Source organism: Carettochelys insculpta, chromosome 8 (assembly GCF_033958435.1).
Source record: "Carettochelys insculpta isolate YL-2023 chromosome 8, ASM3395843v1, whole genome shotgun sequence".
Lineage (NCBI taxonomy): Eukaryota > Metazoa > Chordata > Testudines > Carettochelyidae > Carettochelys > Carettochelys insculpta.
The window spans coordinates 6,320,850-6,344,998 of record NC_134144.1 but is presented as its reverse complement, the minus strand read 5'-3'; the positions used below and the strand labels follow the sequence as shown (position 1 = coordinate 6,344,998).

The 24,149-nt window shown below is 40.7% G+C and overlaps 1 protein-coding gene across 4 annotated transcripts in view; it reads left to right on the top strand.

The window, feature by feature from the left end:
* The window catches only part of SPAG16 (sperm associated antigen 16), a 624,134-nt gene that overhangs the window by 297,978 nt on the left and 302,007 nt on the right, over positions 1 to 24,149 (top strand). For all 4 annotated transcript variants that reach the window (XM_075000811.1, XM_075000810.1, XM_075000812.1 and 1 more), the window contains exon 11: positions 21,852 to 21,995. In XM_075000811.1, the coding sequence (XP_074856912.1) occupies positions 21,852 to 21,995 (144 nt within the window). The remainder of the gene's footprint in view (positions 1 to 21,851; positions 21,996 to 24,149) is intronic.

Below are 24,149 nucleotides of genomic sequence, written 5' to 3'. Positions count from 1 at the left end.
TGTTGAAATTAAATTTTTGATTTGCTGCTAACAGCTGTAGAAAAGAGAAAAAGGCTCTTCCTTGCCAACACAAGTAGGAAAATGACATTGAAAATTGTAATGTCCCTAAGGGGAAAGATGTCTGTGCAGTGTTGTTTAGAGGGATATGTCTCAGCATAGGATGTAGTTTTATGGTAATATAATAACTCTCTTTGAGTTCTCACTGGTTTCCAAACTAGATCACCACTTAGATGTGGAAAAAAGTCTAGTTTTCAACTGTGTCCAATTATGAGACTTGGGAAAATGTATATAATAGTACGTGTAGGTACAATTGCTAGATTCATTGTCAGGAAGGCTGTAGTGACAAAAACAACATGAAATGTCTTGACGGATGTCTGGCAAATTTCTACTTATGGTCGACAACATGGGACTCAATTCTGTGAATGAAATGAAATAAGACTTGACCAGGGACTAGGAAATGGAGCTCAATCGGTGTGATAGTCTTTGAAAATCAGTATACAGTGTGTCATAAATATGTCATCTGCTCATATGCCATCACTTGAGAATCATTCTTATCATGTCGGTTAAAACAATGTCAGATAATTGAAGGTTGGATAATTGGGGTTCTCCTGTACTCCTCCTTTAAAGCTGATATCAGAGATCAGCAAATATATGCACCAGATTTATAGGCCCTGATTCAGTAAACCATTCAACTCTTAAATCCCATTGTCATCAAAGAGATCTGGTTTCAGTGGAGCTTAGGCTTAAAGTGCTTTGGTGAATTGGGACCATGATACAGGATAGAACTTTGGATTCATAGGGTTTTAAAATGCCATCAGTAACAAATGGAGACTCTAATGCACACTCCATTTAAGCAGACAGACAATGGTTTTACTAGTTCAAACAGTGCTTGTCTGATAGACATAAGACACAGTAGAACACAGGTCTTGCTTAATTAATTTTTTTTTAAATCTGAAAATTCTAATTTGAGTAACAAATTAAAATCCAAAAACAAAACATATGTTAATTAAATATAGAAGGAGCATTAATATCCTTCACTCCCTACTCATGAATAAAAAGAGCGTTAGAATTAAACACCTGTGATGGGTTATACTTAGGGTTTATTGTCTCTTGCTGAAGGCCCTCTTGCCTTGCTCACTCCATCTGGAGAAAATGTCCCGTGGGGGAAACCATCCAGAGAATTTAGGCTTCTAGGAGTTGCCCAGCGACTAGTGAGGTGAGGTGGGTCCAGAGGTAGGCAAAACAAATGAGGATTCATCCTCCATTGCTTAGAAGGACTGGGAGCAGTGTTGCCTTTAATTTTCTCCATCCATGGGTGTCATAAATTGTGTTACATACACCAAGACATGTGTGGATATCCACCACCAATAGAAATACAAGCTGCCCACTCTGGCATTCTGCTAATCTGCTGGGTGGCACCTGAATCTCTCCTGGATGGCCGGCCAAGCTCTCAACTTAGAGGGAACGCTACCTCGGAGCAGAGAGAAGCCAGTCAGGACCCAACAAGCAAGGTAAGAAAAAAACGCTGGCAACTTCTTGCAATGGGCAGCTCTAGATGAAGCTATGTTGTGGGGAAGAAAGGTCTCTCCTGTCATTACCTGAAAGCCCTGCCTGGTCAGGGGTTTAATTCTGGCTGCAATTTTTGACTGAACTAGTGGAGCACTGTTTTCATTGGATTTCTGGACTGTAAAGCCCCAGTGGCCTTTTTCAATGGAATTTCAATGTGACAGCTGTGTGGGACTTTGCACTGGTTCAGGTGCTCTGGCCCTAGGGCTGTCCTCCCACCCCACGCCACCACCAGACCATTAAACTGGTGGCATTGATGCTAGCTGTACTCTTGGGCTACGTCTACACGTGCACCCAACTTCGAAATAGCTTATTTCGATGTTGCGACATCGAAATAGGCTATTTCGATGAATAACGTCTACACGTCCTCCAGGGCTGGCAACGTCGATTTTCAACTTCGACGTTGCTCAGCCCAACATCGAAATAGGCACAGCGAGGGAACATCTACACGGCAAAGTAGCACACATCGAAATAAGGGAGCCAGGCACAGCTGCAGACAGGGTCACGGGGCGGACTCAACAGCAAGTCGCTCCCTTAAAGGGCCCCTCCCAGACACACTTTCATTAAACAGTGCAAGATACACAGAGCCAACAAGTAGTTGCAGACCCTGTATATGCAGCACGGACCCCCAGCTGCAGCAGCAGCAGCCAGAAGCCCTGGGCTAAGGGCTGCTGCCCACGGTGACCACAGAGCCCCGCAAGGGCTGGAGAGAGAGAATCTCTCAACCCCCCAGCTGATGGCCGCCATGGAGGACCCCGCTATTTCGATGTTGCGGGACGCGGATCGTCTACACGTCCCTACTTCGATGTTGAACGTCGAAGTAGGGCGCTATTCCCATCCCCTCATGGGGTTAGCGACTTCGACGTCTTGCCGCCTAACGTCGATTTCAACTTCGAAATAGCGCCCAACAAGTGTAGACGTGAAGGGCGCTATTTCGAAGTTACTGCCGCTACTTCGAAGTAGCGTGCACGTGTAGACGCAGCCTTGCAGTTGCAGTTTTGCCTGCATCACTCTATTGAACAACAGCAATTCCACTGCCCTCTGGGTACCTACAGTACCCACCATCACACCCTGGAGCAAGAGCTTCTGGAATAATTCTAAAAGCTTTATACGAACCCAGGTGTTGTATGGGGATAAGGAGGTTAAACTGCTATAGCCATCTAGGAAATGCCTTTAATTCCCCTTGTATATCCTCACATCTATTTCCTGGTCCCTGATTCTCTCTCAGTGATGGCCAGGATGGGTGTACCTCTCTCCCTTGACATGGAATATTTTAAAAAGCAGTTTTGGCAAGGCTGTCAGGGTCAGAGCTTCCCCTGCATGTCGAACCTCCCAAATGTGTAGATGATTTAGTGTGTCCTGGAAGTGTGATTTGGGGAAACTGAAGGTGTGATGGAGACAGCTGATCCCTTTCAATGACATTTCTGTGACAAATGAGGCAATTATAACAGCTGCAAGCTGCATTTTGTTATGATACCTGACTGCAGAGGTGAGGACTTTAATGAAGTGCATATCGAGGCGGGCAGCAGGATTTGCAGCATCACACCCACAGCAAGAAAGAGAAGCTGTCGAACCTGAGGTTGTTGCTTTTTTATTAACACAGCCAGCATCTGGCACACTGCCCAAGTTGGTAATGCACTGTGTACACTTTGTGACACTAATGGTGGGGAGTTGGGGATGAATCACCCACATAGATATTTCCTTTTAAGTGAGTGAATGATGCATCGCTGATGGGATTTATGTGCTTCTGATGGCTTTCTCCGTTTCTTTTTCTTGTGGTTAATTAATTAATGATTTGTATTAGCTCTAGTGAAGGAGGTTATGGAGGAGTGAATTAAAATTTCATTTATATTAAAGAACAACATGATTGATGTTCTAATTACACGGATACTAGTTTTCAATATTCTCCTTTATCATGCAAAAATATAAAGACCAGCAGCAATAGCAAACCATGGTAATATATTTACAAGGGCAAAATAGATACTGTTTTTCAGGTTAATGGATTTCCATTTTTCTGTGCCCGATTCATGTAAAGGACTGGACTGTGTGGTGAATGGATGTGAGGGAGGTAGGCAATAGGGATCCGTCTAAGAAGTACTGTCATATTGATTTAAACATTTCTGCTGCGCAAATGCTGTAGGTACACAGAATCATAGACAGGAAGAGACCTCAAGAGGTCATCTACTCCAGCCCTGCACTCATGGCAGGACTTAGTATTTTCTAGAACTGTGATTCCCAAAATTTTCACTAGTGTGGACCCCAATCACCACCCCCACACCATTAACAGACCCCCAACCACTCCTCCAAACTATTCAGACCCCCCCGCAAAGCCAATTCTAGCCCCTATGTATACTTCATTAAATGAAAAAGGAAACTATAGCATAGACTTTTGGACAGCAATCAATAACATTATAGGCAGATAGTTGATTGTAACTTTGCAATTTATTTAAAACTTATTTTCCATGATCATTTTTATTTTTTTCTTTTTTTCATGGACCCCTGTAATACAAGCTCATGCAAAACTGAATCAAAAGCTTTATTAATGTCAAGATCTACCACAGCTATTACTTCCTTAGTAGCCACAAGGCTTGCTATCCTGTGTACAGACGCTATCAGATTCGTTTGCCATGTTTTCTTTTAGGTAAATCCATGCTGTTACCTTTAACTTATTATCTTCTAGTTGTTTGCAAACTGATGAATTATCTTTCTGGATTCAGAAGTTAAGCTGACTAGTCTGTAGTTTTCTGTATTGTCCTTATTTCCCTCCTTTAATAGATAGGCACTATATTTGCTCGTTTCTAGTCTTCTGGGGTCTCTTCCATCTTGCATGACTTTTCAAAGATAATCACTAATGGCTCAGATATCTTTTCTGTGAGCTTGAATATTGTGCAGTAGTTGGATCAGCTGTACAATAATATTTATTCCCACCAACTGTACTAAGGGTTCACTCTGTAATAAACCAAGCACGCAATCTACTACCCATCAAAGCACAAAAACACATGTGGTCCAAGAGACATCAAAATAGGTAATCTAGGTTTGCTACTGTCCTAATCTTCATAGGACTCCTCATTTTTTAATATGAAGCGCATGCTCAACTGCCTTGCCTTGTAGAATCATGCCATAATTGATCATTTCATATGGCCACTATCCACCCTCCATTCTCATTTCCCATTTATTAAGTCCTGCCATTCAAATGTTGCTCGCCTTTCTGTGCTCTTTGAAATAGTACATTCAGCCCAAGTCCCCCTTCTTGTCTCTGTGTATGTCTAGTAACAGGTCTTCTGTAATTCCATTCTCTAGATGTATTCTCCATAACTTACATACAAATGAGAACTAAGGAATTTTTTAGCCTTCACTGCACAATTATTAATTTGTAACACCATTTTAAAAGAACAATTTTTGGAAATGTTTTAAGAACAATAAGAACTCTTGTGGCACCTTATAGACTAACAGATATTTTGGAGCATAAGCTTTCATGGGCAAAGACCCACTTCATCAGATGCATGAGTGAGGGTTGGGGGGTGGTTTCAGATGGGTATTTAAAGAATCGGGTCCCAGAAAAAGGGAGGACCAGAGCTGATAAGGTCTATTCAACAACATGGAAATGGCCCATTATCAATGGTAGGTATCAAAAGAGGAAAAAACAAGTCAGATCAGACAGGGTAATATGAGCCATTGTCAGAGTCTAATGGAGAGATCTTAACACCCAGGGCAGAGAAGCTGCCTTGAAAGCTGTGAGCCACTCCCAGTCTCTGTTTAATCCTTGGTTAATGGAGTCAAATTAGCAAATAAATTGCAGCTCAGAGATTTCTCTCTCCATTTGATTTCTGAAATTTCTTTGTTTCAAGACTGCCACCCTTAAATCTGCCACTGAGTGTCCAGGGAGATTGAAGAGTTCCCCCACGGGCTTCTGTACATTACCGTTCCTGATGTCTGATTTATGTCCATTTATTCTTTTATGGGAAGACTGTCCAGTCTGGCCAATGTAAATTGCAGTGGGGCATTGCTGGCACATGATGGAATATATTATATTAGTAGATTTGCAGGTAAAGGAGCCCCTGATGGTACGGTTGATGTTAAGTCCTGTGATGATGTCACTGGTGTAGATATGTGAGCAGAGGTGGCAGCGAGGACCATTGCAGGGGTTCACTGGCCTGCCCTTCTTCTGGGACTCCATTCTTTAAATACCCCTCTGAACCCCCTGCCATGCATCTGATGAAGCGGGTCTTTGCCCATGAAAACTTATGCTCCAAAATATCCGTTAGTCTAAAAGGTGCCACAAGGCTTCTTGTTGTTCTCAAAGCTACAGACTAACACGGCTACCTCTCTGATACTTGAGAAATGTTTTAGAGATTTTTGAAATTTTGTTTGTGCTTCTTTTTGTATATCCCCTCCAGTGAGGGTAGGCTGCTATCGTAAATTATGTCAGACAGTTAAACTTACTAGGGTAAGAAAATAGACATATACATTGTGGAAAACTTTAAAAATTATTTCAAATAGGTTCTTCTATAATGTTGCAATGCTAAGTGGAAATATTTCACAGGCTAGTGCAAAATTTTCAGCTTCCCATTGTATGACTGCCTATCATACACCTCTAATCAGTGTCATTTGAAGGGAGAAAAAACAAATACAGTGGTGGGTGCTTACAGACCCAAATCCTAAAGTACTGATTGAGGCCAAATTCCCATGGAGTTTCAAATGTTCTTTTAAATGTTATAATAATTCTTCACAGAACCATTTAAAATCCATGAAAATATTCTTAACTTTACTAGACTTCGGATCAGGCTGTAAGGACGTAAGGACCCACCACACAGAAGACAGATATATATACACACACACGATGCATTATAAGATAGCATTTTAGTATGTAAAGAATTTGTACATTGGAAAGACTTAAGAGTAAATGTTCAAAGCCACACATAAGAATTCAGTGCTGTGATCCCTACTTATACTAATGAGATTCCTGCAGCTAAAGCCCCATGCACCACTTTGAAAATGTGCCCCTTGCTGTCCAATTTATGTACTGTAATAAGACTGATGAGTAGCAATGAATTTATTGGAATCACTCTGGAAAAACTTCTGTACAGGAATGGCTTCTGCATATTAAGGAAACTGAGGGTGATAGATATCTTCTTTCTATACAGATATGGCTTGGTGGTCTGGGGTATTCAGTGTTAACATGGTGACTTTATATTCGCAAGTCCATACAATAGTGTTGCAAAACTATGCTCCACTATCAATAATTTGCACTGCAATATTTTTGTTTGCGTCTTGCTGGGTATGTGGCTATGGAGGAGCCTATGAACGCATTATTTCTACCTTAATTGTTCCATTCTGATGTACTTAATAAACACTCATCATGTGCATAATACTGATCTAATTGGCCATAGGAAAGAAAAGCATTGCATGTGTCACCTTCACACAACAGGATGAGCCTTGACATCTGTACAGCTCAGTTAGTAAATGGAATGCCATTTCACTGCTCTCTCCAGCTCCTGTAGGTGACTGAATATACACAACTGCTATTTAAAGAGAGAGGGGGAGTTAATTCTCAACTCAGACTTTCATATCCCTATTGCTTCCTGCAGTGTAGAGGAAGCTGTTCTTGGAAAGTTGCCCTTTATAAAGTCTGGGAACAGAGCTACATAGTCTATTCATCATAGAAAAAAAATATCATTAGCATGGTAATTGTAGAAGTGTGCAATGCACAGTTTAAAGACTAATGTTGGCGAAATGTTTTACTCCACATGGTGGAAAGACTAATGGGGCACATCTTACATTAGCTTAGTTTTACAAATAGTGGCACCAGAAGTAAAATTCATTTCAGGCCCTTATTCTACTTAATTGCCCGTCCATTTGGGTGGTGGATGTTCCTGTTTCCCCTACTCCACTTTGGACAAGATCTCTTTCTTAATTACATGAATGAAACAATAATTATACTGAAATTGAAGTTAAGGGAGCCTGAAAATTTTTCCAACTTAAAAAAGATTAATGGTAATATTAATATTTTACATGACATAAACTAACCTTTGTACATTCCTGGATATCTAATAGCAAATTAAATTCTTACATTCTGGTGTTTATGACATAATGGGTGGATATATTTTCAGGCATTTATAAGTTTCTTTAGTATCATTTTTGTTATTTACTTGTAGGAGCTAATATTTTTCTCATTGTCCGTTGGATACTTAATCAATGTAGCTGTTAATACACAGACATTAAATGCATAAAAATTGGTCATTGAAAATGTATAAATATTGTAATTATAATCTATGCTTGTATTTTAGCATACTTAGAAGAGCATTGTTTTCACATAAATATACAATGGTCATTGTTAGCATTAGACAATATTTCTATATTTTGGATTTAGTGTAACCTGGCCTCACCTTGTGTAATGTATGATTGCACCATCTAGACACCATAACACTGTGGCACTACCATGTATTCTGCTGCTGAGTCCACAAGCTAGTCCCTGGTTAAATTCTAATGCCTTGCCATTTCATCACCAAACATTCACTAGAGTATGCAAGGCTCTTATTGCAATGGTCTACACTTGTGTCTCACCTTTGCCCATTCCTTATCTTCCAGGAAACTAAACTGTCTCATCTAACTGGAGAGATAAAGTGAGGGTAGTAATATATTTTATTGAAGCAGCTTTTGTTCACAAAAGAGCTCTTTAGCTTGGAAGCCTGTCTCTTTTTGCCAACAGAAGTTGCTGTCATATTTCTTTCTCTAACATCATGAGAAAGAAACAGCTACAACAACACAACAGGAAACCATTATCAAGCTATAAAGTAGTAACCATTTTCAGTGGTGGATTAACTATTGGATCAAGGAGGTTCATACCCAGGACCCTTGGGGTCCATGGAAAAATGGGCAACCCTTTTCTCTGTCCCAGGCTGACCACCAGTGCTCCTGTGAGGGATCAAATCAGTGATCTCTGCTGGAACATTGTGTTCACTCCTGTTGTCCCTAAAACATTCGCAGAAGACCATACGTATGACTAAAGCACTAGAAAATGTGCCTTATGATGATACACTGAAAGAGCTCAATGTGTTTAGCTAAACAAAGAGAAGATTAAGAGGTTACTTGATTACAATCTGCAAATACCTACAAGTGGAACAAATATTTCATAGTAGAAGATTTACCTGACTTTGCTCAGGTCCTTAACTCAATTATTTTTGTTTTTCTTTTATTTTGGAAAATAAAACAGAAGTGTCCATGCTTAATTTGAAGCATTGCTCTAGGGTGGGGATGGGGAGAGGGGGTTCAGTATTCAGGCTGCCCTGGGGAGAGAGGACCTCTCCATGGCCACAGTAGCTCTAGCATGCACAGGCTGCAGAGAGGTGCATGTCCCTCATATGGGGAGGTCCAGATTCATCTGCTCCCCGTGCTCTCCAGCCAGAGTGAAGAATGCAGTTAACTGTGCACTTTTCTCCTCACTCCCTGACAAAGGGGAATAGCCAGAAATGCCCCCCTGTGATTCAGCCACCTTGACCTCTAATCTCTCTAAAGTGCACCCAGAGAGTGAGAGGCTGCAGGAGCTGTGTGGACACTCTCTTTCGAAAGAGCAGCTCACTCTTTTGATCTGCTTTTTTGCGTGGGGATGCGCCCTTTCGAAAGAAGCTCTTTTGGAAGAGATCTTCCAGAAGACTTTCTTTCAAAGGATCTCTGTAGTGTGGACGTAGCCCCTCTCTTAACGGCACCTATTTCAAAATAGTTATTTTAAAATAGATGCTTTTCCTCCTGCAATGAGGCTTACCAATTTCAAAATAATGCAGGGGCTCTAAGCTGAAATAGGCTCAATTGTGTATAAATGTAATATTTTGGAAGAAGTTTTGCTTATTCCAGGGCTTCTTTGTCGTGTAGATGTATTATTCTGGAATAACTCATTTTTCTCCATCCATGAGAGAATAAATTTTGCTCTGTGCACCGATGTATGTACAGAATTGCACCAACAATAGAAACATATGCTGCGCAATATGGGTGGCTGTGTGTGCTCTGCTCATCAGCTGGGCGGCTATCCAAGCCTTTAGCATACAGGGGACTCTGCTCAGGACCCACAGTTTGAAAAATGCTGCTCTCCCTTGTGAAATCTTTGTAGTGTAAGGCAGTGCCTTTTTTGTACTCAGCCGGCTCCCTGCTCTCTCCCTCCAGCCAGTCTCATGGACCTTTACCATAGGTATTCAAAACCATTTTCTTTTCAATGGTCAGTGACTTAAATTGCTAATGCCATTTTTGACAATGACTGACACTCTTTCTTCCCCTTTGCCTACTCTGTCTTTTCTAAATTTGATTAAAAACATTGATTGTAACACTCCAAATGTGGGAATCATCCCACCAGTTTCAGTATTACCAAGTAACAGAGAGGTAGCTGTGTTAGTCTTCATCCTAACAAAACAAAACAGCAGTCATGTAGCACTTTAATGATTAACAAAAGAATTTATTAGGTAATGAGCTTTCACGGGGCAGATCCATGTCTTCAGATCTGGAGATAGTGCTGTACTGTGTTAAATAAAATGTGTTAAATTACATCAGGTGTCGGGGCATACACTTTACTGTATTTCAGCTATACAGTATGAAATCCAACTTCCATTCTAATTCACTTTTCGGTTCCCCAGAACTTAGACAAACGAAGCATCTGTTTTAAATGTTTAGTCATAGCTGATGGTAAATATTTGAACGAAAGCAGTTCAGCTGTTTTAAAATTACTGGAGTGTAGAAATAAATCTCTACTTTCCCCTTATGTTCTGATTAGAAATTTTGTAATAGCTGAACTGAGAACTTCTGACTCAGTTTGTTAGAAACTGTCGATTTTGATGACCCTTAAAAAAACCCAATTGTTTAGAAAGCTGTTTCAATAGTTTCAAAGTTAGAAGCTGAAATTCTGATTTCAGTTAAGTCCACAGTAAATCTTCCATGAATTATGAAGATTTGTGGACTCTACAAAGAAGAATAATTTCTCCAAGGATTTCTGAAGTCATTTAAGGCTGGTACTGTTCGAGATGCTAGGTTCAGGACTAAATACAGATTATGCACAGCCTGGCAAGAAGTTAAACCATTGATCTGGGAGGCTTTTAGTGTAGGTCTAGGATAAAGGAACTAGCAAGCTCTCTTGGCAGCATCAGAGGGTTGATAGTAAACTCCACAAAATGTGCTGGAGTTTTGGGAATTTTTGCATTTCACTTTCCTGTGAAAAAAACAAAACAAATACACAAAACACCCTCAAACCAATCCCCAATCAAAGATGTCCATATTGTGTGTGTAGTATTTTCAGCTCCTGATATCCCTGTCAAATGTAAATGTTGAGATATTACTTTTTGCTCTTAATGCGTATCTCAAAAAATGGGACGTGAAAGTTGGTGTAAAGTTATGAAAGCAGCTTCAGCTTTTGGAATGTCCAGATTTTGGCTGATACTCAGCCTTTAAGTGTGCATTTGTGCTATTTTAATTTATTTATATAGATATCCTTCAAGGTATCCTTCAAGGAGCGGTCCTGGTGGGTGCTCTATGTCAGATAAATCTGCATCCCTGCACCTATGACTGGAGAATTTTAGTAGCAGTGCCTGGTTCAGTTGCACATGCACTGTCACTGTCTCATACCTCCTCTGGGGGCTACATAGCACTGTGCAACCCACACACCCCCTCAATTTCTTCTGTATCACCCTTGGTTTGAGACAGAGCAATGGGCAGAAGCCCTGGGTTTTATCTTTAGAGTAGCAGTTTTAGAACACAACTTATTTAGTTAGCGTTAATAGTCTCAGAGGGGTAGCCATGTTAGTCTGGAGCTTCACAAAAAACAAGCAGTCTTGTAGCACTTTAAAGACTAACAAATTTATTTAGTCAGTAATGAACTTTCTTGGGTGAGACTTCAGATTCTAACCTGAATGTGTGGGTCTTGTCTACAAGAGCTCATTACCTGTACTAAATAAATTTTTTAGACTTTAAAGTGCCACAAGACTTCTTGTTTTTGATTAGGGTACATGAAAATTACTCTTTTTTTCTTGTAATAGAAATATAAGTATCAGTTATTAGTATATCCTTTGGCACAGTATTGTGACCATCCCTCTTGGGAGGAACGCTATTCTCAGGGGTGTGTCTTGACTCCCTGGATTTTAAATGTTGCCATACTTGCTAGTTGTCAGTCCTGGTTTCTGAGAGACATTTGCCTTGTGTCCACTGCCTTGCTGAGATGCACATCCAATGAATGTGTTCCCATAGCCGTAATCTGAACCAGGGAAGTGCAGGACTGCAACTAAAATGCCTCATGATGAGCTCTCTGTAGCTGTTGTCTGATTTGGGATGACAGACCTCTCCCTGAGCACTGGTCTGCAACAGTAACATCAGATTCAGGGTCTCCTCCACCCTTTCAGAAGAAGGAACACTCTTTCACAAAGGCAAGGGAAAAAATGAGTTCCAATCTCCTGTCCTCAGGAGCTGCCAAAAAGAAGCATTCCCCGAGCCATCACACCCCATGAGTATGAATGGCACCAAGGCTGCCTGTCTCTGAAGTAGTGGACTCATTCAGTACCGTGCGTACATATAAGTCAAAGATCCTACACATGCAGGTTCAGACGTAGATGTAAAATGGAAACCCTACCTTGGTGCTGGTGGACCTGTTCAAATATGTGGCACTGAGCAACTTGGCAGCACTACAGTCTATGTTGCCACCTCTTACTTCCATGCCACATACTGCATGATCCTTGGCACTAACAACTGCAGTAAAGAAGCCATCAATACCACCACAAACACCAGCCTCTCTGCCAATGCTCCCAGTATCGCAGCAATTTCTTCACTCTAAATACCTTCCAGTCTCATCAGCACCAGATTCTCCACTTCTAGGTATCAGGACCATGTCATCTCACACCACCGCCCAGGTCAGCTGCTTTCAGTGTAGATCTTACAATAATTAGAATGTACTAATGACACCTTACAGAGTTAGGAGGACATCCATGCAATGCTCAGCAGGTCAGATTATATCACAACCAAGAATATCCACAGTTCCTGCCGTCAGTGAAGCATAATCACTGCTCTTTCTATGGGACCACCAAGGGATATATTGCCCTAAAACGGTGGGGAAGGGACAGATCCATGGCTCTACTCTTGCCTGCATGTTGATGCATGGTACACAGAGGAAAACAAGCTGTAACTTTGCAAGGGCTGGGAAGTGAAACAGCCTGCTCACCTGCCTGCACCACTTCTACACCAGAGAATTCTCCCCGAGTTTCCACAGGGAAGGTGCAGCTCTACATTCTCACACTCTGCTCAGGGCTGTGTCTAATGGGCGCAATCTAACCCTTATATAGGAACCCCCAAAAGGGTACAAAGCAGCTTCTTTACTTCCCATGAAGGACCCGCATCTCCTGCATTGTCAGTTTAGTCCAAGGTGATGCAGATAAAAAGGAAATTTAACTGCCATTACTCAGGTAACTATCAGTAGAACTAAAGGACTACAGAAAAAGCAGGTGCCAGATGCTAGCCCACATTCAGAGCCCACTTACATGGAAAATACAAATTACACATTGCTAAATCCACGTGAGCAGGTATAGCCTTCAGGCAAAGGGCAAAGTCTCTCAGGAAACCGAAGTAACAAGAGACTATAAATTGCTACGCCCCGATTTAATTTGTACTTTCCTGTCGCTTTCTCCTGCCCTTGCATGTATAAATCAGCCCTACTTAAAGCATACCAACCTGCTGATTTGTAATTAGCATCATCATTAATTTCACCTGTGAATTTGGCTCACCGCCTTATGAAGTGAAAGGAGCAATTTCAACAGTGACCCTGCCTACTCTCTGCTCTCTACTAGGGCTATCAGGAATATGTATATAACCCTGGTGTTACAAGAAAATACTCGCCTGGCATTTACACTCACACAGACTTTTCTGGGCTTCTTCAAACAATTGACAGCCTAAGGATGGATTAAATTGTGTGTGTGTGTGTGTGTGTGTGTGTGTGTGTGTGTGTGTGTGTAGACGCAGTCACAGCTTTATCATACTCTAAACTATTGCTTAAATAAAAATTCTAAGCATTGCCGGGTGCTGCAGATGTAACCCACACACCTACAGGTTGGAGTTCACTGTCCCACGCAGTAGCATCTAGACCACCTACAGAGAGAGAGGCTGAGTTTCCTCTATGGCCTCAGCCAAGGGCAGCTGGCTTTTAGCTCAAACTGTAAAGGCTCCTGCATTAAGCTCCAGAAGTGCCAGGTTGAACCTGTGGTCAGTTACACGTGTGAGTTTGTCTGGGATTTCAGCTGGGTCTCTGGAGCTTGGGACATGCTTCCCCAGCTATGGGAAGTATGTAACCTTCACACCTACTGGGTGTAGCTCACTCGCCCATGTAGTGGCACCTAGACCACTTACAGAGAGAAAGAATGAGCCTTCTCTACAGCCTTAGCTGACAGCCAGCTGTTTTTTAGCACAAACTGTAAAGGCTCTGGCAATAAGCTCCATAGGTCCCAGGCTTGAGTCTTCATGTGGTTGGTTACACAGGCACAAATGAAGTACACCTCTGTAGTCCTGCACTCTCAGGAAGTGTCTGGTGCTGAGCAAGAGAATTTGCTTGATAACAGGAGACTAATATCGAGTAGCAACATTACCAACCTTTCCACTGCGTACTGGACTCTTAGAAGACATTTTGGGTAAATTACAGCTAAATAACTGCACAGAAAACTGAGAGCAAGAATTGGTGGCTGTACGCAAACTTTATGGGACTGCAGGAAACTGGACCACATCCATGATAAACGGTCATTCAGCTAACTAAAATCATGCCAGATTACAGATGTTGCTGGACTATAGAGGTTCAACCTGCATAATCTTTGTAAAGTAAACTGGTTATGTGTCAGCCTCCTGGCACCTTGATTCAAAGCAGATCTAGAGAAAAAAAAAACTCTGCAAAGCACCCTTGAAAAACAGCATTTCATAATGCATAATTGAATTTTGGCAAGCAGTAATTAGCAGAAGTTCTATAAGAATGTTTCAGTGAAGACTTTGTAAAGAGTGCTGTAAAATAATCACATTTATTATTTAAAAGTATGTGGACAAAAGAAATAGGTTCACAGCAATGGAGATAATTTGCATATTACCTACAGGATCTGTAGGGAGGCTTCTTCCGCCCACCAAATTAAGAACCCAGTCCTACAAGACATATAACAGTTACTTCACTTTCTGCACTGTGGAGTTAATGGAACTACTCTCAGTGCATAAAATTTACCACATGCAGAAATCTTTCCAGGATGGGGGTTACAGCACATTTAACATAACATTATACTTCTGAATAGAGCACTCACTCAAGTTTGATTATATAGTTGACCTATTTTTGCTATTAAGAGGAAAAATGGTTAAAGAAAGCTAGATTTCTCTTCATAATCAAACAAAATACAATAAAACTATTTCCTTCACCAAGGTAGTTTGGGGGTCCATTGCAATTTACTGAAATTTGCTAATTTTCAGGTAAGTGAACAATCTACAAACTTAGAAAAGTTTTCTTCATAAAATTTAAGCCTATTTTCTAATTAATGATAACATTTGATAATGTATTCTAATATAGAGAACATTTTCTATAACCATGTTTTGAGGATAACAAAACTTCGTTGCAGTGTAGCCCTCTGACATTATGTTTTGAGTGTGGTGCTATATTTGGATGAATTAGATGGATAAACAAAGTGTGGATTATTGAGTTGCAGATTCATGAACATGCATATCAATTGTGAATCTGGGAGTAGTAGGCAGGTGAGACTAAAGATTTTGCATGCAGAATATAGGTGAGGGCTGGGATGGATAGTTCCATGGGATAATTACTCAGCCTTGTACCTCTGGAGAAGCCTTTGGAAGGTTAGGACAGCTGATGGAGTCTGGTCTACAAAGGGTTGCTGGATGTTCAACGGGGGGCGGTAGGTATGTTGGTGCCCTACAGAGAACCACATTTTTGAACCTTTTTCTTCCTCTCCATTTTAAATGACAAGGATTTTAAAAAGGCTAAAAATATCAAGAGAATGTATTTATTTTAAAAAGCCAAAACTGAGCTCCACCCTGAGTCACAGGCTAACATAAAGGACTATGAAATAATTTGGTTATATTCATCTGAGTACTGTGAGGCTTGCCCATGCCCTACTTCATTGATCTCCTGGTTAATGTTTTTCCTTTTTTTATTTTGCTTTCACTCCATATTTTCTTCTTCCGCCTTTTCTTTCCTCTCTCACATTTTGTAATGAGAAGGCAGACTTTGAAGCCCTCAGAAGGAACACATGGATTTTTGGCTAAATAATCCTATGCTCGGGTGCTAGCCCCACATTAGATGTCAGGGTAATAATTACTGTTGCAATAAGATGGCAAGTGGGACCACTTATCTCCAACCAAGATAAAAAGGAGCTGGAAGGAAGTGCCTCTAATAGAGGGAAGTGGGTTAGGAGAGGAACACTAGGAGTAACAGCAAAGTCTTGGGGCTTGTTTTTGGATTATTGGTGAAGCTAAATCTCAAAGGGGAAGGGTTTGGACAACGGTGTCTTCTTGTGATGGGGGAAAGGCTTTTTCTTTTGCTTCTCTTCCATCCACATTGCTGAAGATGCAAGTGCAGTGTTTGTCACTGTCACGGACCTGATGGCTCTATTTTTTCTATGGGCTTCAGTTTTATCTGTGCCTCTCTAAGCCTTACAGTCTTATGAGGATGTAAATGTACCTTATTGCCTAGCCTGTTCAGACTGTCGTGTGTCGTGGTTGTTCTCAATAGCTTTTGTACTGAGCGCACCTCTGCCTACTCTGTTTGATTCTCTCTGGTACTGACTGTCCCCTTTTGTACTTTGAGTAATAAATGTGCATACAGGGGCTGACCTTACATTGTTGGGATCTATCTGTGTGAACCATGTCTAACAATCTAACTGGGGGTGCAAAAGCTATTTCTATCAGAAGCAGAAGACATGAAATTGAAGCAAAGCCATTGTGTCTTCTAGACCATTGCTACAGAAACTATAATAATGGTTGAGGTTTTTTAGAGCTCACTGTTTGTTACTAAAGACCTGAGAGACTTGAGAATAGACCAAAATTTCCTCTGGTCAATACTAGACTCCTGAAATTCACCTCAGTGAAGCTCATACCCACAATGAATAGTCCCACTGACTTCAGCAGGATTGTCAGTGTCCCTAGTACTTAAACATATAGCATAATTAATCTTTTTTTCTGATTTTGGGCATTAGTGTTTTGCCTTCTTTTTATCCTTCAGCAATTTATAGTAAGCATAAGGTATAGGCATAAAGGCCCCCAACAGATTGAACAGGTTTATGGAGATAATTTCAAAGGGGACTTAATTAACATCTCTCAGATAAACAGGGTAGTTTGTTTTGTAGCATGATGTGTTTAGAATGGCTAATAATTTAAGGAATTATTACAGTTTGACCACTATGTGACAAGCCTTCATAAAGAGTTTGACTTCACCAGACTGTGTAACTGTTCTGGCTGAAATTATCAGGGTTAGTTGACTAACTCAGGTTGATTATTATTTTTAACTACTGAGAAAGAGATTAAGGGAAAATATACTGGTTTCACGGCTGGTAAATTTGTACAGTTGTTTCACAGAGAAGTTCTAGTGTCTATTCTTTCTGGGGCAGGGAGTTGAAATTTGTCACAAGGATTGCCCTGGTGTTAAGGATCCCATCTGTGTGAAAATTCATTCAAACTCAGGTAGCATTCAGCTAAATTCCATCTGCACCAATAATACATATAAATTGTATAGCTCCTTTTTATCAACTGCACCTGTACACACACACACACGTGCGTGTGCCTAAGGACTCAGCCTGTACCATGCTGGCGGCTTCAGAGGCTGAGCAGCGCTTACCTTGCAATGTCTCCTTCCAGAGAGACTTGCTGCCATACTGCAGCATAGGTGGCACTAGCACAAAAGCCTGTCTCAAATGCCGAGGGATTAATTGGAAGGGGAGTGGGTAACAAGAGGGAGAACTGGGGGGTGAGGACTAAGCTCTTTCAGAAAATCCAGCCATTCAGAAGAACACATGGAGCATCTACACACAAAACGTGCCCTTTGATCTGAAATTGAAAGAACATGGCTCTTCTTCCAGAAGTCCTCTTCTGCTCCTGGATCAGGACAAGCGCCTTCTTTCAAAGATTCTTTTGAAAAAAATCATGTATACACACTCTGTGGGCCACATTCAAAATTCTTATGTGGCCAACCACTCACAAGTTAGGAAATGCTGGAATTAAGCTTCCCCAGGCAGCCTTAATTCAGCCTCTTTGTATGTATTTAGTGTGGTCCACCCTTCAGTCATGTAATCACATGATATTTTCCCATGCAAGCCTTGCCCTATTGAGTACACAGACTGGACTGGATCTGAGGATGAATCAATTTCATGTCATAAATGAGGGTCTCCTCTGTAGGGCTTCCTGCCCTATTTGTTGCAGAAATAGGCAGTGTGGTGACCATGGGAGGAGTGTAGAGGGGGATCTCATGGCTAGTACTGCTGAATGTCATCCTGGAGAATTGCATTTTATTTCTCTCTTTGCCATGGTGTTCTGATGTGCTGTTGGGCAAGTCACTTAAACCAATTTTTTAATAATTTCTCACCAATTTTGTATCCCTTTTCTGAGTACCCATCTAGGTCCAGATTGCCAAGTGAGCTGTGCTCCTGTTGAAGTTGATAGGAGCTGTGCTTTTATCAGAGTGCTATAAAAATGCAAGTACTCTGAAAAGTCAGTTTATAGGTGTCTCAATAAAGCCACCAAAATTCACAACTTTTGTCTTTCATCCTTCTTTGCCTCAGTTTCCTTAATTTGCAGAATTTTGGACAAAATATACTTGCAGGGTATTGTGAAGATAAATTCATTAATATTTTAGCAATGTATATGCAGGATTATCTGGCTAAGCTATAATCGTTTGTGATCAGAATATATACAAAGGGGGCCAAATTAAGGTTGCGCAGGCAACCTTAATTCTGGCATTTCCTAGTTATGAGAGCTTGCATTTGCAGCCTTAATATTTTAATGGAGCTGCTGAGGTAGCATGTATGTTACACTGAAATTACCTTTTGCCTACACCTTAAAATTCTCTGTGTGTGTTTATTATTCAGTCAAGATATGTTAATATAATATGCGAATGTTTTTAACACAAATTACTACAAGCAGTATATATCTACCACTATAAGCATATGTCTACACAGCAAAGTTATTTGGAAATAGCAGCCACTATATCTTTCAGGGATGTGCCAATGAGGCGTGAGATATTTTAGTCCACGCCTCATTAGTATCTTCCTATACACTTATTACCATTCTCCTTCCGGAAATGGGGGAGTGTAGACGTGGCCTTTCAGAATTAGCTATTCCCGAATACCTCTTCTGGAATAGTTTATTGGGGAATAATGCTGCTGGGTAGACATGGCCTAAGTGGTAAAGAAATTTAGAATGATTTTTGCCAGCAAAATGGGTATATAAATGCACCTTCCACAACTTGACAGCAGCAAATGTCTGAGAGTTCTCCTATTGCTGGATATGTCCCTTCCTCTTTTCCCTTCCCCGGCCCCTGATCCTCACATGCATGTGTACACACAAAAGGAGGAGGAGACTAATGTTATATAACACATCCTTCTATTGATATTCACCCCAATCCACCGTGGGTCTTCTGTGCTGGAAATAATTAGACCCTGTGAACAAAGACAAAGCAAGAATCGATTCAATGCCAGATTGCCAGAAGTGAAGACAAGGGCACCTAATTAATGTGGTGTATGGCGCTCTCTTGGATGAATGTGCTTCCCCTTTTGAGAAGCAGCTCAGTGGTGGTGATGTCACCCAGCCTGCTGTTAATTAAATGGTGTTAGCTTTATGTCTGTACAATTCCATTGGGAGGAGGGAAAATACACACTTGGGTAGCAGCATCATTTTATAGGAGCTTGGCAATTAAAAAGAAAAGCCTATAAAATGTACACCGAGAGTTCCATGCCAATTGCAAGAGCTTATTTCCTGTGATATATAATACAATTTGCTTTTATAGAGTATTCTTAACAAAGAGCACCACAAAACACTTGAGCAATTCTAAGAGGAAAAGAAGGTTTAAAAGCTGGATTTGAGGAGATGCAAGTGTTCTCATGTCTTGGCGGGTAGGGAAGAAAATGTTCCAAGCAGATATGGTAAGATGAGCAAATGAGCACCTTCCAGTGGTAGATAATTGTAGGGAAGTCATGAAGCAGCAATCAGCTTGGAAGAATAGAATGAGGAGTTGGATTTGAATTTAGAGTAAGCCATCAGAGCAATCTTGAATTGGATCTAGTAAGTGAAGCCAATGTGGATGAGATTGTTCAGCAGGTCTTAGGATATAGGAAGACTTATAAAAGGGATGATTGATAGCTGAGGTCACAACCTGTTGATTACTGTAGACACCCAGTCAGCAAAGTATGGAAGTACTGTGAAAGGCAGAGTAGACAAACTTAGAGATAGGAGAGGCAGTTAGAAGATCAAGAATCAGTTTTAGATTGACATCAAGATTTCAAGAGGTATCCAACGATTTGCTAGCCAGCTGTGAAGCTCCAACTTAACGTAGCCTGCCTTGGTGTCTTCTGAGGTTGAAGTGAAGACTGTAGGCCCTGCTGGGTCCCTCTCTCTTTGACTTACATGGACTCCCCTTTGTGGCAGGCTTTCTTCTGAAGCATGTGTGGTGGCCCTGGGCCTTTTACCTCCCTTGACCCTGCTACTGTTTTTCTAGCAAGGCCTCGGACTGTTTCATTATCACAGATTTATCCTGTGTTCTAGGGTCCTCCTATATCAGTGAGAACCCTGGCTCAAGGCAGTTTGATTCACACCAGTTAGGCCTCTCTTTTGCCTTGTAATAGGCTGGGGATCTTTCTTTTCTTCTCATATATTTCCTTCTATTCCCCTGCCCAGCTACAGACCAAATTGTGACCAGTTTACCTTATGTCATTATTTTGTAGTCATCCTTGTACAAATGAGTGTCTGATTTTCAAAGATCTTTCTGTGTTATGGGTTGCTGCTTTCAGAAAGGAGAGTGTGTGCTAGTATTTCTGGATGGAAAGCTAACAGAAATAAGTGAGTGTTTCAGATAGATTTGAAGAAACATTTGAACCTCCTCCTAAGGTGGGAATGCTGGTCTGTGGGGCTGTGGAATAATTACTCATAAATTGTTTATTTGTAGAAGAAAGATGTTATAGGAACCTGAGACTTTTCTGGTGTACATTCATGCACTACTTCTGAGTGAAACTTTCTTCAGCTTGTTATCCATTCCCTCCATTCTGATTCCACTTTAAACATTTCTATGCAACCTACCTTTAGATCAGCTCTTCTTTGTTGAGGTATTATCAGTCTCATTTGTCTAAAAATAGATTCTCGTTTCTCACAGCATTTTAATTCTGAACTGTATTGTTCGTCCGTTTAAGCGATTTGCTCTATGAGGCTATGTCCTTCTTGAATTCAGGACCAAGCACAACGTTCATCCCTAGTAAATAATAAATCACTCCATTGATTTGACTACTAATTAAGCCCAAATAAAAATAATTTGGTTATGTTCATGTTGACAGGTTCACATTTTCTTTTGTAGATGCACAATGACCAAACCAAAAATAGACTGCTGGTATGACTTTCCAGTGAAGAGTTATAATAGACGCATAATATCTAAGCCAGTGTGTTCCCATTACTTCAGTACACAAAAGGAAAACCAGTAGAACAGCCAGAGAGTGGAACTGAAGTGGATTTATCAAACTTAGCCTGGCAGTGGCTGAAGTATTAACAATAAATCAGAGCTACTGTAGTATAATTCACAGTTCAGTAGTGTCTGTGTGCTTAGAAGACCTTAAGCCCTTGCAGAGAATAGACTTAGCACAGTCTGATTTCCCATTACAAAGCTCTCCTGAAAAGGTCCAAAAGGCTAATATTTTATGAGGATATTATTTCTGGAACAGTGTGAGTGAATTGCATTGCTTTTGTTCATAATTTATATTTTTGAATTATTTATAACACTCATTTAGGGGACCAGCTCAGGAAAGCACTCAAGCACTTGCTTAGGTGCCTTGCTGAACAGGGGCCTTAAAAGTTTAAGTTTAGTACTGGTTCCACTAAAATCAATGGGAGTTTTGTCATTTACTTCAAGGGAAGCAGGATCAGGCTCGTTATAGGTAAAAGGTTTGTATATCATGTATCCTTGGAGAGCATAAATATTGCAGATACAAATCAAAACCATAGTAATATAGGCCTTGCTATTGCTAACATCAAACTGTGTTGCTTTAGATTTCACACAGGATTAAACTGACCCTCAATCTTCTTTCTTTTTTCTCTAGTTTGGCTTTGCATCCTCGGAAAGATATTGTAGTGACTGCTAGTGATGACCACCTCTGGAAGATGTGGGCCATCCCTAATGGGAACATCATTATGACAGGTGAAGGCCACACTGATTGGCTCTCTGGTTGCTGCTTCCATCCAAGGTTAGTGCAAACAGTGCTCTCAACCAGTGCTAATCCCTTCTGGGGAAGTATTTATTTGATCTCTCATCCCTCAGTGGACTGCTTTGATGACTTCCCATTCTCAGTATAACCCTGAGCTCTCTGCTGAATTTCCAAACACGTAGATAAATGTTCTTTTTGCTTTCCCTGTGTTGGCTTAAGATTGTGTTGACTTACGAGTGATTGCTTTGGATATTTTGTGCGTTTCAAACTTTGTGTACATGCTGGCACATCAAACAAATAGTACTGAGTTTTCAAGTCTAGTTGTGTTCATTCCCTGTATATCTCTGCATCACAACAAACATGGCGTGTTCATTAGTTGTGCAGAACCCTCTACTTCTTTGCATTAATCATTTTCTTGGATCGTATTTAAAATAGTCACATTTCCCTGAGGAATAGGTGTGTGGGCTTACCGCCACCACATAGAAAGTCAAATGATTTCTCAAAGAAAGAGTCGTGTTCATAACAGGAAACTGTCAGGAGCTACCAAAATGATGTAGAGTTAATAGTTTTTTTCTGCAGAAAAAAATGTAATTTAATTGTAGTCTAGAAAAGTTAGCTTTTCATCTCTTGAGGCTGGAGATATATGTAATAAGATGATTTTGCATCAGATTTATGTTGTAAACTGTGGCTTGCAATTGTCAGAGAATTCTTTTATTTTAACAAAGTGAAAATCTGCTTGACTGCAGCACCAATTCTAAATTAAAGCCTTATTAAGCCTCCAGATTAGTATTTTTTTCCATTTTGAGGAATTAGGTATGCTGCTCTTCACAAATATTTTTTAAAAATCTCTAATTTCACAGTTTCTGTTGGCATCTCATATATTTATTGAATCTTTTTAAAATTATTTTCCATCTCCATGAAGGAATGTATCCTTATTCGGAAGAGAAGTACGTGCTTAATATTCAGCTTGTACCATTTTCTTCGGTGAGACTTACACCTACGCTTTTCTAAAATGGAATATTATTGAATAAGATGGAAAGCTGCAGACTTGATCCTGCTTTTCCTTATGTACCACAAATTCCCCTGGCCTTAACTAGGAGTTTCAAGGGCATGAGTTATATAGGTTCAACCACTAAATATGGTGCCTTTGCTTCAGAATAGCTCCCTGATCCTTAAAACCGATAGTATGTATTCAAAGGCGCATTACTTTGATATTTGAATAAATTAAAAAATAGGAGGCAAAGGTAATAAAATGAGGGGGTGGTGTGAAGAAGGGGAAGTTGGGTCTTCCATTTCCGTTAACGCCACAGCTGAGGTTGAATTGAATATCTGAGCAAACAGTACCTTCCATATCGAACTTATACATAAACAGAACATTGCCGTCCTCTCACCTCTTGTGAACATAAAACTTCTCTCTGAGAACAGAAAATACAATTAGAAGAACATGTCATCACTTATAAGGCTGCTGGGCGTACTAATCAGATTTCAATAATGCATTGTTACCATGACACCAATGACTCAGATTAAAAAAAAAAAAATTCTCATTAGTCTTTGACCAGCAGACAGTCGTTTCAATAGGCTTCCCTGTTTCTAATTCAATTATTGAAATTTAAAATGAATAAGGTACATCATTATTCACTTGCAATATGAATTTACTCTGGCTGAATTCTATATAAAGAGTAAAAGAAATGCTGCTACAAAATGTGCCTGATGTTAGTGGAAGAAATAAATATAATGGGACAGAATGCATTTAATCATAGTCTTTTTCAATTTAGGGCTTCTGATGATTTTTGCTGTTAGTTTTGGGGTCTTTTGCTTGTAGCTCTTCAAATTCTACACATCAGGGCTACGTCTACACGTGAAGCCTACATCGAAGTAGCCTATTTCGATGTGGCGACATCGAAATAGGCTATTTCGATGAATAACGTCTACACGTCCTCCAGGGCTGGCAACGTCGATGTTCAACATCGACGTTGCGCAGCACCACATCGAAATAGGCGCAGCGAGGGAACGTCTACACGCCACAGTAGCACACATCGAAATAAGGGTGCCAGGCACAGCTGCAGACAGGGTCACAGGGCGGACTCAACAGCCAGCCGCTCCCTTAAAGGGCCCCTCCCAGACACACTTGCACTAAACAGCACAAGATCCACAGAGCCGACAACGAGTTGCAGACCCTGTGCATGCAGCATG